Source organism: Antrostomus carolinensis, unplaced genomic scaffold, assembly GCF_000700745.2.
Source record: "Antrostomus carolinensis isolate BGI_N321 unplaced genomic scaffold, ASM70074v2 scaffold7134, whole genome shotgun sequence".
Classification (NCBI taxonomy): domain Eukaryota; kingdom Metazoa; phylum Chordata; class Aves; order Caprimulgiformes; family Caprimulgidae; genus Antrostomus; species Antrostomus carolinensis.
This window is the reverse complement of record NW_010312726.1, coordinates 69,691-84,938: the sequence shown is the minus strand read 5'-3', so window position 1 is coordinate 84,938 and position 15,248 is coordinate 69,691. Positions and strand designations below refer to the sequence as shown.

The 15,248-nt window shown below is 40.2% G+C and overlaps 2 protein-coding genes across 3 annotated transcripts; both read left to right on the top strand.

Moving 5' to 3' along the window:
- The first annotated feature begins 409 nt into the window (after positions 1 to 409).
- MED7 (mediator complex subunit 7) lies at positions 410 to 1,379 on the top strand. The gene has a single exon (XM_010167082.1). The coding sequence runs from the start codon at positions 425 to 427 to the stop codon at positions 1,115 to 1,117; it is 693 nt and encodes a 230-aa protein (XP_010165384.1). The 5' UTR covers positions 410 to 424; the 3' UTR covers positions 1,118 to 1,379.
- A 4,339-nt stretch (positions 1,380 to 5,718) lies between these two features.
- HAVCR2 (hepatitis A virus cellular receptor 2) lies at positions 5,719 to 13,075 on the top strand. 2 transcript variants are annotated; one of them, XM_010167081.2, is made up of 8 exons: positions 5,719 to 5,839; positions 7,855 to 8,199; positions 8,809 to 8,859; positions 10,651 to 10,730; positions 10,997 to 11,053; positions 11,823 to 11,937; positions 12,552 to 12,591; positions 12,982 to 13,075. In XM_010167081.2, exons 1-8 carry the CDS (start codon positions 5,791 to 5,793, stop codon positions 13,073 to 13,075), a joined length of 831 nt encoding a protein of 276 aa, XP_010165383.1. In that variant the 5' UTR covers positions 5,719 to 5,790. The 2 variants fall into 2 exon arrangements, with proteins under 2 accessions (XP_010165383.1, XP_028940599.1); XM_029084766.1 differs by lacking the exon at positions 8,809 to 8,859 and having other exon boundaries at positions 5,791 to 5,839.
- Positions 13,076 to 15,248: the final 2,173 nt, after the last annotated feature.

Genomic DNA, 15,248 nt, shown 5'->3' with positions numbered 1-15,248 from the left:
CGGGGCGCGAGGCCGCATCCTCCCCTGAGGGCGGCTCTTGGCCTCCGCCGGGCTGCGCGGTTTCCCCTCTGGCGGGGCGTGTTGTTATGGGGTCAGAGCTCAGCGAGGGACGGGGTCTGCCCCCTTCCGGTGGCTGCTCCTTACAGGCTGGGCTTCCGGGGGTCTTCCGTGGTTCGAGAAGGGAATGTTTTATGTGCTCCTAGTGAAGCTGTCCCTGCTAAGAGTGTACCGTAGTGAAAAGCTGACATGGATTTATTCGGGAGTTTCGTGTATTCTACATACTGAGATGTTTTTCTTCTGTCTTGTTTTCTCTCAGCCAGCTCTCTTCAATTACCTTTATTTCTATTTATATGATAAGATTGTCACACAATTTTTTTAATATATCTTTCTTGGGACATTCCTTAGGTGTTTTCATCTGGCAAAAATGGGTGAACCTCAGCAAGTGAGTGCCCTTCCTCCACCTCCAATGCAATATATAAAAGAATATACTGATGAAAATATCCGTAAAGGCCTGGCTCCAAAGCCACCTCCACCTGTGAAAGACAGTTATATGATGTTTGGTAATCAGTTTCAATGTGATGATCTGATTATTCGACCCTTGGAGAGCCAGGGTATTGAACGGTTGCATCCTATGCAGTTTGATCACAAAAAGGAATTAAGAAAACTTAATATGTCTATCCTGGTCAACTTTTTGGACCTCTTGGATATCTTGATAAGGAGTCCAGGGAGTATAAAGCGAGAAGAGAAACTGGAAGACTTGAAACTGCTTTTTGTTCATGTCCATCATCTTATAAATGAGTATCGCCCTCACCAAGCCAGGGAGACACTGAGAGTCATGATGGAGGTGCAGAAACGTCAGCGTTTGGAAACAGCAGAGCGATTTCAGAAGCACTTGGAGCGAGTTGTAGAGATGATTCAGAACTGCCTGGCTTCCTTGCCTGATGATCTGCCTCATTCAGAGGGAGGACTAGGAGTGAAAGTGGAAAAAGTGGATCCTGATGATGGCAGCAACTGTATTGGACAGATTGAAAAGCAGAGAGAGCGTTCCAGTGGCAAGAGAGATCAAGTTTTAGACAAAGATGCAGCTATGTGTAGCATTATTGATGAAATGACATGAACAAAACTCTTTTGTTTTTGTTAGCTAACCGTGGTGAGAGGCAAAATGGATGCTGAGGGTACATGTTGTATTTTGTTTTGCTGTTGTACAAGCAGATGAAGCATTTGGTGTACACCTGTTGGAGGTTGTGAGTGACTAGGCAGATTAAAATGTTTAATATTTTGTGAGCTGTTTGTTTATTGATAGAAACTAAAAAGTATACTTTTTGTTAAATGTATCATGTGAGATGGTAGCCACAGATTAAAGTTAGCTTTTTGTGTTGGACTTTCATTTGTCACTTTCTGCTTTTTTATATATGTTTGTTTTGTTGTTGGGGTTGTTTTTTTTTTAATTGCTTTATAGTGTGGAAGCAAGTGAGGGATATGACAGAGGAATTGCTGTTGACAGTTCCTTAATTTCAAGTAGTGCTAGCTGTTTACAATTTTAGTGGGTATTTTCAGGAATATGTTATTCAATATTAAAAATAAAATTAGTGTCAAGTCTGCAAAATCCATTCCTTTCTAGCTTTTTAATTAAAGAGAACCTAAGCATTCCTTTATCACGGATGTAATGTGGTGTAATTTGCTTTACAGAGAGATGGACTGTCAGGAATCTCAACAGCTAAATTAATGACAATTAATTGGATTTAAAGTATCTTAGATGTAAATCATAACCAGTCTTGAGCTTACAAAAATGCCTGCTTTTTTTCCTTTAACACACAGATGCTTAGACTAACTTATATTTCCTGCATAGTTAATATACCCACATGAAGTGAATCATTTTACAGTGCAGATGCTCTGTATTTGCCTTTTAGGTAGGCCCTGTGCCCTCTCAGGAAGCAGAGTCTGGCTGGATAATTAGCCTTTATGCTGATTGAGAACTTCAGGTTTGAAAGAACCTGCAAGTAGCCCATCAAGTGGAAGCCTATCAACCATGTTTGAAAACATTTGAGTTGGATCATCCCCCGTAGCAAGAGGAGAAGTGTGATTTCATAGTGAAGAAGTGACTTCTTTACCCTTCCCCTCCTGTCAGGGAAATCCTACTCGAGTCTTTTTGCCGTGTAACACCGTAGTGTGTATGTTTGCCAAAGTATGTACAGCAGCTAAACTTTTGGCTGTGGGAACTCACACAAACTCTTGTTTTTAATGACAATTTAACAAGCTGTGTCTCTGTTTCATTTCATAATTCTGTTGTTTTCAGAAATGTTACTGAAATGGGCAGGCAGAAGTTCTCAGCTGTTGGGTGGTAGGGGTTGAACTTGGTGCAGATAAAGATGAAATGAACTGAAGCAAGACTATGACTCACTGGAGGACATCATCGGCTATTTTAAGTGCACATGACATCGTAAGTAGCAATAAAGAAGTAGAAACATGGATTTTAAAGAAATGTATGAAGAATTTCACAAAGTTAACACCTTTGTCCTTTATTCAGCCACCACTGTTTCCTTCCTTCTCCCTGGAGTAGATCTGAATTTTATTCCTTGTAAGTAGCTAAGACTGCTGCAAGTGAGCAGAATTAATTTTGTATCTACTTTGCAAATGTTGTTTCATGTGGAAGATCTGAAGAAACATTTAGTGCTGGATAAGAGAAGTCCTGCACTGTGGAACTACAGTTTGTCATGGATGGTTTAACTTTGCCATTCAAAAAGAACTGTCGTGGATGCTCAATGGTCTTCTGTTGATTTTTGTCTAATTTTTATGCTTTTAATAAAGTCATAGGCCTCGGTTCCGTAATTTCAAAATAGTACACAAGCTGCATTCTAGCAGCAGCTGGAATTGCAGTGAGCTTTGTTGTGAAACCATGGAGGTGAATGAGGATCATGTAATTTAAAAAATACCTGAGGCTGCTTTCACTCTCCAAAAAGTTTTATGAATAACTTGTTTATTTGAGATTATTTTTTTCTATGTTTAACACAAACCCCTAGAAAGCTGTGGGAGGCTTCCTGGGCTTTTTTTTTTTTTTTTTTTCCCAGCCGAAACAATGACTTTCCCCTCCTTTGTCAGGTCAAAGCAACGATGGTTTTCTCCTTTTCTGTTACATCTTCACTTTGGGATAACGACAGACTAACTGTGGTGAAGGCAGTGGGTGACATCTGCCTGTTACTCTAGGGAAATGGGCATTTCACATTCTCTAGGATGATGTGACTCGCTAACAAATGAGATGATAAATGTTGTCTTTTCTAGTGTCTTAATTAACCTGCTCCTGATGATATCTTTTCTTATCTCAGCAAGTCCTAATTTTATTTTTAGATGTGATAACATTTAAAATACTCTATCCCTGAAATGTTCATGTGTACAATATGTGTTGGATTATACATGCCTTATGACACTTGATGAGATAAAGTTAGTATCAGGTGTTAAGCAGCATTTTGTTGGATGTTTTCTTAATTAAAAAAAAAAGGAAGGAAAAGAAAAAAGCCCAGCCCTTCTATTATGCTGTCTGAACAAGCACAGGGATAACGGAAGTACAGTTACTTGAGAAGTTCCAAAAGCTCTTGTTACAGAGAAGACAAGTGAGTCACCAGTGGACAAAAGGGGAAAGTTTGTAGCTCTGATCATCTTGGTGGGGAAAAAAGAAAACCTATTTATGATATGGCTTTAAAATAGCACAATGAAGAGATGTTTCCAACAATACTTTAAATTTAGTTCAATACTTATAGGTTTGGTTTGGTTTATTTTCACACAGTGTGATCTGGCTGTATGCTCTGATTCAAGAAAAAAACGTGCAGCTACTTAAAGGGCTGAATGCAGAAGATGATGTTGGCACCTTTTCTGCAGAAATGGTGCTAATTTCTTGCACGCACACACACACACACACAAAAGGTGGAAAACCAGCATGTAGGAACTCAGAAATGATGTCAAGGCATTCCGTGTGATCTGTGCTGGAGATGAAATCCAAAGCAAATTGGTTAACCATTGCCCTGTAGCTCTCACATTCTCTTACTGTGTGACCAGAGCAGCTTTCCTGGGGATACAGCCAGCAGAACAGCACCCAAACTGCTGCAGACTGTTGTATGAGCAAGCAAGCTGGGTGAAGTGAGTGGAATGGGCTCAGGCAGAGCTCTGGGATAAGTTTCCTTCTTTTCTCATGCTATTTACTCATTTCAGAGCTCTGCCATGGCCCATGCAGAGGGAGAATCAGCGTGGACCCGTGCACGCTGCACGTTATTGCTGGTAACTGGCAGAAGGGACATGTTCTCGTCTGTGGGTGGGTGTTTGTCACACACTAAACCACCAAGAGTTCATCAGCCCGTGCCATGCGTTATGTCACAGCTGTGGTGGATGCAGTCACCTGCAGGTTGTCCTACCTTTTCCATTTGTGCAGAGCAGTTTCAGGATCCTAATCAGAATTGTTCCTGTAGCAATTGTCTGCAGTTTCCTGTTTCCTCAGAAAGGAGGAACAAAGAGGAAGCATTTTCTTAAAAGAGTCCTGCTTAAGGACTGCATACAAAGATCCCCTTCTACCTCCTTCTCTCAGCTCTTTCCTACAGGTATGTTGCTAGTGTTTGACTCTTGGCTACTTTAATCCCTTGTTTTTCTTCCTTTTCACTTAAAGTGTCACTTTGGTGACTGCTTTCACATAAGGTAGTAGGTGCTAGTAAGCTCTGTTGTTCTGGTTCTAGCCTAGTGTATGTTTTAGAGTGTGTTTTTTGGCAGCATTTCTGCTGTTTCAGTTATTGATAAAAAGTAACTCTTTACAACAATTTTATCTGTATAAAACAACGTAAAGTAGATTAGTTACTTCAGCAAAGAACATTTGTTGGCCCTAGATTAAATACACTTGATCACAGTTGCAGTTCTGATCCAAACAATATAAAAAGACACGATGTCCTCAAGAAGAGTTAGGTAATCCAGGGAGAGGGAGAGTGGCCAGGGAACACCATTTCTCAAAAGCTATATTTCAGCAACAGTTTGTTAAAACGAGCCTTGAACCTGAGGTGACACGGTTTTCATGCTACTTTTAAAGTGACCTCTGTATTCTGTGTGTTACTATAAATTGCAAAAATCCCCGATGCATACAGAATTTTTAAGTCAGGTGATGAAGGACTGCAACCCTATTAGGCTATAACTGTGTAACAGTACGGCAGCTTCCAATACAACCAAATTATAGCCTACAAAGAAAACAGCATTTGCCTAAAGATGCTCTGAGCTGCTTTCAAGTATTAGAACCAGAAACTTATGATTAAATGCTTGAGTAATTCTTCCTAGGAATCTGTTATTTTGCCAAGTCCTTTTTGTTTATCACAGTCTGTTACATATCCTATGTAATCTCTTACCCAAAATTTTATCTATTAGGGCAAAAAAAGGTGTGGGAAGCAGTATAGGGCGATGGCTGATAGTTGTGTCAGCTCAGTGTTGCTGACAGCAGTTTCATTTGCTTGTCATCAAGCAGATCTGGGGAAAAGGAGAAGCAGATTTCTGAAGTGCTGCAAAGTATTTTAGCCTTTTAGTCAAACCACAGTCAGCAAGACTTCAGCTGTGTACACTGTCTGCAGCAGCACTTCGCTGTTCTGGTAGATACTAACAGACTAACCACAGGAAAGACAATCCAGATTAGACTAAAGGACACCCTCAGCTACGTCTGAAGGTGACGTAGTAAAAAGTAAAACCAGAAGTTTATGAAGAAGATGTTTTCTTGAATGTAGGTGCCCGAAGGGTGAACAAGAGGAGGGTTATTCCTTGTCTCCAGCCACAATGTCATCTTGTTTCTGCAAGAACTGGGTTCTTCTGATCCTGCTTACAGGTAACTAAGTGGGCCTAAGTGAATAGGTGGAGGTAGATGGCAGTAACATGCATCAATGTTTCTGAGGGTTGAAAAGAGAGAGATTTTTCTGTTACAATGGGAAGAGTGTCCACATGGCACAGAAACTGCAGTGCTGTGTTATGAATAGGACTTTGTCACAGTGGCCTGATAGTCTTCTGATGGCCTTGTCTCCTTTTGAAAACAAAATCATGTTGAGGGTATGATGGTTTTAAAGACACTGATTCTTGGGCTGTCTGCTATTCGTATTAGTGAAAGATCTTTGGGGATTTTTTTAGATAATGATGATCTGAAATGGGGAGAGAACTTCAAATCATTTTAGAAAAGATGTAAAACAAGGGTATTTCCCTTCAAAAGGCTTTGTGGAGGTGAATGCTTAGGAAGACAGGGCAAAAGTCAGCTGTGGCTTCTGGTGTGTTTTTAGCCAATATGAAATTTTATTGGGACAAACTGATGATTTCTCCTTTCTTATTCTGAGAAAGGAAGGAAAGAAATAAATATTACTATTAAAGGCAATAGCACTGAAAACAATAGGTTACAGAGTAGTACTCGTATAGGCAGATAGACATTAAAAATTTTGTTGTAGGATATGATCTGTAGAAACAAAAGGGATATTGCAGATATTGTTTGTTGTAGTTCTTTATAAAGCCTTTTATAATGAGATTCATTTAGAGCTCACTTTTTTATATTAAGTAAAATACATTCTTTTCCAAAATTAGTTTCTATTATGCCATTGTGGCAAAGTATTTGTATGCAGACTTATTTTTTAAACTATAATAGCTTAGGAAAATAAGAGTTGAGCTGGGCAAACAGCTTTTTCAGAAGGGACAACTGTAATCAAGCCATGTGGTGCTTGGGATCTACTGGCCCATGTTGGCTGACCTGCCTCGGGGAACTCCCTTCCTAATTATAGACTGGCCTAGACTTTTAATAGAGATTGTTGCCTGTACTTGCTGCAGCAATTTATATCTCTGAAATGTTAATATGGATAGATAAAAATATTTACACGTGATCCATGTTATTGAATTTGGTAAGGAATATGTATTAGTAAGTGTATGGCAAATGGTTTTCTTTGAAGCACCAGCAGACAGAACATGCACCTTAGGAGCCCCAGTGCATGACCTGTTAGGAGAAAGTGGTTACAGGATGGCTATGACTGGATCACCAGAGCACAAATGATTTTGGCTGACACTTAACGCAGCTTTTATTAAAACCTTCCTAAAAGGAATACTGACTGGAGTGGTCTAAATACAGCAAAAGAAACTGTCTCACTACGATGAATGGGTTACTGACTACTAGGTCTCAGTGTTTTGATTTGAATAGGGTGACACAGCCTTCTGGAAATGTGAAAAATGCCCTTTAATGGGAACCAAGCAAGTTAGAAACTGCATAAGAATGAGGGAAGAAAATAAGGAGTAGAGAAAGAGGACATAAAATTTCTCAGAAAAGCTCTGAAAAATCTCTTTGATAGGAACAGGAAAAATCTGTTGTTAGGCAGGAAAAATGGAAACAAGTTCAGCAGTGATCGTTCAGATGAAACGTGCCATTCAGTGGCTTCTCATTGAAAGAGAGGAAAGGTTTCCCACAGTGGCTTTAATGAAAGTCAGTGTCTCACTGTTCCCCTATGTGTGCCTTAGATTGACCCTAAACTAAGGTAAAATATTGAGCTAACAGAGTGGATATGGCTAAAGAGAAGCCACAGAGTTGTGCAGATCCAAACTCTGTTCTGTCTTCGCCTCTTAACGCTTTCTGTAGCCTCTGCAGGTAGGGAGTTTCTTCATTCTCTGGCTAGAAACATATTCTGAACAAATTGCTGGCCCGATCACTATCCCTTGCTGCATCAGTCCTTCTGAGATTCATATCTGTTAGTGGAAAACCTAATGCAACAGTGCCTGGTGGTGTTTGTGAGGTGGAGGTATTGGGTCGTGCAAGATGCACAAGAAACTTCCAATTGCGTGCACTGAGCTCAACAAATATGTTTGTCTTTTTGTCCACAGGTCCTGCAGTATCGGGATCAGTTGTGAAAGGAAATGTTGGTCAGAATATCACTGTGCCCTGCTTTTACCGTGTTAGGAGGGGAGAAGACCTCACGTCAATGTGCTGGGGTCGTGGCAGCTGCCCTGTTTCAAAATGCTATCAAACCATTATCTGGACAGATGGATGGAAGGTGACAGAGCAGTACAACAGCAGGTATACGTTGAAAGGGAACCTGCTGATGGGCGACGTGTCCCTCACGATCGTGAACGCCGAGGAAGCAGACAGTGGGATATACTGCTGCCGCGTTGAGATCTCAGGGTGGTTCAATGATCAGACAAGTAATCACAACGTTGTGATAGAGAAAGGTGAGTGCAGAGGCTCTCCCTTGTGGCAGTGCTTTTGTGGGAAATCTGCTGTTGAGTCTGGATTTCAAAGCTTGTGGTGGAAATTATTTCTATAATCATCCATAGGACTGATCTTTAGGACTTTGCAGATCTGCCGTTAGTGGTGTTTAAGTTAAGCTGTTTTTGGCATTGTTGTAATCCCAGCGCGGTCACTGAAATTAAAAAAAAAAAAGGATCTGGTGCTTTGTTTCATGGTGAGTTTTCTTAGAAGCACTATTTGAAGAATTTAAGAGAAAGGGCAGCATAGAGTACTTAATTCATCCGAAGCGTTATACTTGCACACGTTTGATAGAAAACGGTGTTTCATTTCCCCTGCTTCATTCCAGTGTAAAGCCCAGGGACACAAAATTAGTATAGACAAATTTTTTTTATTAACTCTTCCTTTGATTTTTAGTTTTTCTCTTGTTTGTAAAATGCATAATAATATACAGAACAAGTGGCTGACAGATGTACTGTGTAGCTGGTGCTAGCTAATTTTTATTATGGAAACATTTTCTCTTTTTCACTACAAAAGTGCACACTAAGGTTAATTATAACATATGTTGGTTTTGTTTTATTTTTTAACATCAGCTAGGATCTCTACTGCAAGTCCTCACACTTACACCTCTGAACAGACCTCAGGTAACTTTTATCCAAGTATTAATCTCAATAGCATATATAAGCTATATTGCAAATGAGGATCTTAGGAAGGAAACAGTATATGATAGAAATGTCTTGGCTAAAATTTACTAAACATTGCCATAGAACCAGATAGCAGAACTTGGATTTAAATTCTGACTGACAGTATATAGAGACTCCAACAGAAGGAACATGTATACATGGGAGGAAGTTTGCTTCCAGGTGTTATGCATAAGTAGATGTTTTATTGGTGCTGCAAGTGTTTTTTCTTGTGGCTGTTGTTTTGGTATGTTGTTTTCTTTGTGGTATAAAATCTTTCCTTGTCTTCTGAAAACACATCCCATGAAGAGTAAACCACAATTTTTTAGGAGTTGAGTGTGCCTACTATTTACTCAATTTATTTGGTGCTTTCTAACATAGAACTGTTTCATTGGGCTAGCACAAAAGTGTGTCTGATTCAGGATCCTATCTCAGTACCAGTCAACAGCAGATGTTTAAGGAGGATTGTAGAAACAGGGCAGTAATTTTGTGATACAGCACCAAAGTATTCTTCTACCCTGCTATAATGTGTGTCTCAGAGGCTACCCACATCCTCTGTAGCCTATGCATATTTAATAATGTCAGTTCCCTCACTGTAGTGGAAGAGACAGTGAATGACTCTTCTTCACTCAGTTTCTCCATTCCACTCACAAGTTTACAGACTTCTATCATATACCCACTCAGCTGCATCTTTTTCAGTCTGAAAAAGACAATTTTAATTTCCAGTGCGCAAGAGAGAGCTCATAGTGTAACAGTAGCTTATTCTCTGGATTTTGAAAGAAAAATCAGGTATGCCATTTGTATTTCTCCCTCCATCTTAGATGTTTCCAGCTAAGCAGTTCTAAAATGTTACAACAGTTGCATTTCCTTTTTGGAAGAAGAAGTGAAAACTTTCTCAGACTCTCTCCGTTCTAGTTGCAAATAACATGGCTTCCAATCTTAGAACTCACGGGTTTTCTTAACCCTGTCACATCTTCCTTAGCTGCTGGTGGAACAATTTTGTATGTTTTCAGGATACAAGTTAATACATGCATGTTTATACAGAGGGAGACTGGAAAAGACATATGGCTATGTGCCTGTGATGGAGAAATACTCCAGCATCTTCAGTGTAAGAGAACAGTGAAGCAGATTATTCTGTCCTCTTCAAAATAAAGCTTCTGGGATAAGGGTAACAATTTAAAACATCAAAGGAGCCAGCTGGTGTTGTCATAATGTGAATAGGAGACTTTGTTTTCAGGAGTGTTGTAGATCATCTGACAACACATGGGGAAACTGAGACTGATGATATGGAAGACTTAAGTTTGTAGCTCTGAATTTTAAATATTGCAAACGGCTTTGCTCTGGGAAATTACCTCAAAATATGCTGCAGGTCTTTATGTAAACGTATCCCACTTTGGTCAATCTGTTTATTGAATAGCTGTCTGGGAACTTAAAAGGATCACTGCCTCTTTTTGGCTCCAAAAGATGGTGCCTACCTTGGTAATTCCTTCCTTCTAGGCCCTGCACTGAGATAACAGCAAGAGCTAAGTGTTTCCTGGAAGGAATTGAAAGCTCTGCAAAGGGCAGCAGAGGCTCCAATATTCAGAGTTTTGTGCTGCCCTCTGAAGGCGCCAACCCCTTTATGATATGCAGAGCCAAGACTCCTGATAGAGAGATACTTAAGTTCAGTGGTCCCAATTCAGCAACACAATTTTCTCTCTGTCAAGGAAGAATGGTTCTTTGTGCAAGTGATATTTTTGTCTTGCCTTTGCTCAGCTTCTGGGACCGCCAGCGAGTCATCCTTTACCATTGGAAGAACATGGCCATCGGTTTCTGCTTCAGAAGCTCCTCAGACTGTAAGCATCTCTGTTGTGCTATAGCACACCTAGACAAAGTGGGTAGACATGAGATGTTATTGGGTCATCCCTACAGTTCACATGCATTGCTTCAGTTTGATTGCAAAATAATGTTTTGGGGATTTTTTTGTAGACTGTACATTTAGTGCTTATGAAAGAACACTTAGGTGCTCATTATTAAAGGGGAAACAAAAACTGCTTTGCGTGCATAAAGTACTTCCTACTAATGCAGGAAGAGCTTTAGCAACATCTATATTGCCTTTCAGGCCTCTAGTCTCTGCTCAAGCACCTCAGACTGCTTGGATATAACCTCAAACCTGCAGGTATGGCAGGGTGTGGGGAAGAGTGGAAACTGGGCCGCCTGACAGCGTAGCGATGCACCCACACTCCCCTTGCGTTGGGGTTCAAACACGCAGCTCTGCGTCTGCCCTGCTGAGTCCTCCAGCCCGTATCGCAGGGTGACAGGCAGTAATATCACCCCAGTTTTATCAGGAAGAGAAGACAACCAAGCTAGCCTTTGGGAAGGCCTGCTGTGATGTGCTACAAGGCTGCACATGCTGTGGGCACTCATAGTGGTCCCTGTGCAGAATGTAGGTCAGGGACCGTACTGCGCTTCAGCATCCTCCCAGGCCTGAGTTCCTAATGAGAGGTCAGATATCTAATGGCTGGCTTCAGAAAGAAGTTTTGTCTAAATAAAGACCAATGAAAGGAGAAGGCATGTTTATTTGTTGGTATAAAGCCTTGAATAACTACTGAATAAGCAGACAAAAAGGGGGTGTGTGAGTGTGACACCTGGAGATATTTTACTCATAAAAAAATAAATAAAATATTCACCAAATAGTATTAAACCTGAACAAATGGGATTTGTCATAACTTCAGGTCCTTTCACTCTCTCAAGAATAGTGTTTAACATTATGGTTCACACGACTGTTGCAGTGATGCTGCTTGAAACTAGTCCTGTTATTTCAAATTAGGCTCTTGCTCTCAAGTGTACTTGTACTGCAGGGTTGCAAAACACACAAATAGCCTTGAGTTGTGTATGAGCTTTTTGCTTGTGCTGATGTTAATGCTCATCTGGTTTGTGTTTGACAGAACGTGTCTGTATCACTTCCCATTCAGCAGTATTCAGAAAATGGGGTGTACATCGGGATTGGTTTATGTGCAGTACTTCTAGTCATCCTGATTTTGGCTCTGTTTCTCACTAGACGTAAGTACTTTTCACAGATGGGTCAAGGACGGGTCAGGTACGTCTAATCATAGAGGTGGCAGATGCCACGCCTTCTGCTTCAGAGAAGTGAGCTAGGGTCTCTGGATGGCCTCATTCTGCACCCTGCGCTGTGGTTGCTTGCTCAGCTCCCCCTTAGCCTCTGGGGCACAGAACAGCAAGGGCCAATGTGGTCTTGTTATTTTATATCTCAGACTCCTTAGCAACCAGGCAACCCAGGGTCTGGTGAGATGTGTGATACAAGACCACTGCTCCTGCCTGACTCGTTTCCTCCGACTCATTCCTCAGTTGCCATGTTGTTCCAGTCCTCTTTAATGGGAGGAGCACTGGTTTCATATAACTATATCCAATATTTTCCTATGTGTCAGACTTTCTCCGTAAAGGCTCTTGGTCTGACCAAGCCATATGAATTAGATTTCATGGAAATAATGGGGATTTCCTATACTGAAAGCATCTGCTTAAAGTTCCCTTATTTAGTTTCTTCAAGTTTGCTTACACTTGATTTTTTTTGAACCTGCTACTTTATTTGCTTCTGATGGTTTAAAGAAAAGTATGTTTTCTTTCTTTTCTTTATTTTAATTCTGGATGGTCCTTAGAATATTTATACAATACGAAGAAGACGGGTGGCTTTGCAAAGTAAGTATTCCGTTTCTGCTTTAACTAATAGGACAACCTAGGTTGCAGAAAGAAAATGTTGCCAGTATGCTGACCACTCCACTATAAACTTTGTTTTTCTTTTTTAATCTCAAGTTAATAGGAAACATTGTAAAAAGAAAAAAAAATATCCTGCTACTTATCATTAGTTAGTAAGCAAAAATGAGTATAACTGTCAGTTTATTGCATTAGGGAGCATGCAAAAGTCAAGTGTGTGTTATCTCATAAATGGAAAAATGATTCATTATAAGTCATGTTGAAATAACTAGTTTTGCATATTTTACAGTGAGCTGATTGATTTAGCTATCTGCTTTTCTGTGTTTCTATTGTCTGTTTCTTATTTAACAGTATGGCTTTTACTCTTTTGTGCAGCTTCATTGCATTTTGGAGGCCAGAAGGTGCAGGAAACCATAGTGCCCTGGAAGATGAGATCCATACAGAGGAAAACATTTATATAATACACTAAGGACTATATGCATGATTGCCTTTGTCATTGCTGGGATATTAAATAGTTTGCAGAATGTTAGCTGCTCCCTCTGTTCAGCAACTAAACATGACTGGACTACTGAAGCATTATTCACATCATTCTAATAAAACAAATAAAATCTACGCTTCTAATTAAAAACTTTATCAGCCTGTTCCAGAAACAGAAACGCTACTGGCTTGAATGGAAATTTTCAGAACCACTTATCAAACCCTGAGGAAAGTTAACATGTTTATCTGCTTCATATTCTCTCTTCCTTCTTGGAAAAAAGAAGAAGTGCCAGAATAGCTATTTAATCACAAAAGGAAAACCACACATTTTTTTTTTTTTTTTTTAAGTTTGTATTCACTGTGTTTTTTATCTGCCAGCTACAAAAAACTCCATGCCATCAGAGGGCAGAAGCAATCTTGTAGCTGCTATGACAAAGATGACACATGGAAAAACTTGGTAGCATTGGTATTTCAATATACAAATGTTGTATTTTCATTAGTCAGGTATACCCAGCCCTGAAAACAGCTCAGTAATGCAATGTACTAATTCCTGTCCACCCACAGTTAAATATGGAGGAGCTATTGATGCTCACCTCCTCATGGGATGTGCACAGAGTCTACAAGATCAATATTTCAATGTGAAGAATATTCACAGCTTGTTTTCAGAGAACTGTGACAAAGTGTTTTTTCCTCTGCAAAATACGTAACATTTTCTGTGGCTTTCTCCTTGGGCTTGTTTATGCCCTGAGAAGTTCTCAGGGTGGAAAGTCTCACTTCCAGGCCTCTAAAACAACTGAACAAAAATTAATTACTTTGTAAAGTTAATTAAATTCCTACTTTTATTAGCTCATGGAGAAGTCATGGACATTGCACAAAATATTGGCTGAAAGTTTTCCTTGCCTTTATAACCTTCTAGATACCAAACAACTCTGATGTCTTACATTGGATTTTTTTGATGGCTTTTAGCTCATAAATGGGGAGTATCTGTGGCCCAGCACTTTTCCTCCATTGCTCCTCAGTTAGACACGCCTCTTGGCTTTTATTCTCTGCAAAACTAAACTTTGTTTTACTTAAAATAAATAAATGGAGGCAGCCTCATGAGGATGAATCAACGCTTTATGTGTTGTTGAGCAATAGATACAACACACCCAATTCAGCTTTAAGTGGAAGAATAATTTTCCCCAATTGTTTTTAAGAACACATTTTTAAACAGAGGCTGAGGACTTCCTGAAAGAGCAGAAAAGTAGAACAGGCATGAGAGAGACCAACTCTTACCAGATATTGGTCAGTACAAATTTTGTCCTGAAGCTCATCCCAAGCAGCAATGTGGAATACCTAAAGCAGACATTACTGCTACGAGGAATGCTTGCAGATTTATCACACACATTCTGTCACTGAGTTCATAATTTTCAAGAGAGTCATGCAAACAACATAACATAGCTGTGTTATCCAATGAGGCATAAAGGAGCAATAATAAAATCAGTAGGTATTTATGTTAACAACTGAGACACTTGGGGCTATGATCTGGTTGTGCTTTAAGGGGAGCTGGGGTCAGTGGAGCAGTTAGTTACCCATCCTTCCTCTAGCTGTCAGAGATGGGAGAGGTTGAGCTGGGTAGAGAAGGGAGTGATTTCCCCCAGCAGTCCTGGAGAGCTTGGCTAAGGTGAGATACTGCAGGTGAGCATACTTGCAAAGACCCACGGAGGAGGGAAAGTCTCCTCATCCTGTTGAGGAAGGAAGTGGAAAACAAGTTGGGATAGGTGACCTTGGTGTGCTTTGTATTTTCACTTGTGCTGTGTATTGTCCTGGGGCTGCCTGTTGCAGCAGGCCTAAAAGGTTGAAAATGCAAAGATGAATTGATGGTTGACTGAAGGGCTCAGTGTGGGAGCACAGATATTAGGTGATTGCTGATCCCTAGGCCAGGAAAAACAATGGAGGAAACCTGCTCTGCCATTTTCTGTCTTCATGTCATATGTTGCCTTGTGTTAAGAAGGTACAAAACTAAAAAGGACCTGCTAGTGTTAGACTGTATTTTTGTATTCAACTATTAGTAACAACTACTAAATTAAAATCACTGGCCCTGCTGCAGACATTGCTTACTTTCTGCCTGGCTGAGCATGTCACTGCTGTGGGCTCTAGCCCATGACCAGAGCTGGAGGAAGTCT

What these genes read in the sequence shown, in the direction of transcription:
- HAVCR2 (XM_010167081.2), top strand. Translation starts at nt 5,791, where the DNA reads ATGTCATCTTGTTTCTGCAAGAACTGGGTTCTTCTGATCCTGCTTACA. An exon ending in TCTTCTGATCCTGCTTACAG is followed by an intron (nt 5,840 to 7,854) that starts GTAACTAAGTGG and finishes TTTTGTCCACAG; the next exon opens with GTCCTGCAGTATCGGGATCA. An exon ending in GGCTCTGTTTCTCACTAGAC is followed by an intron (nt 11,938 to 12,551) that starts GTAAGTACTTTT and finishes GATGGTCCTTAG; the next exon opens with AATATTTATACAATACGAAG.
- MED7 (XM_010167082.1), top strand. Translation starts at nt 425, where the DNA reads ATGGGTGAACCTCAGCAAGTGAGTGCCCTTCCTCCACCTCCAATGCAA.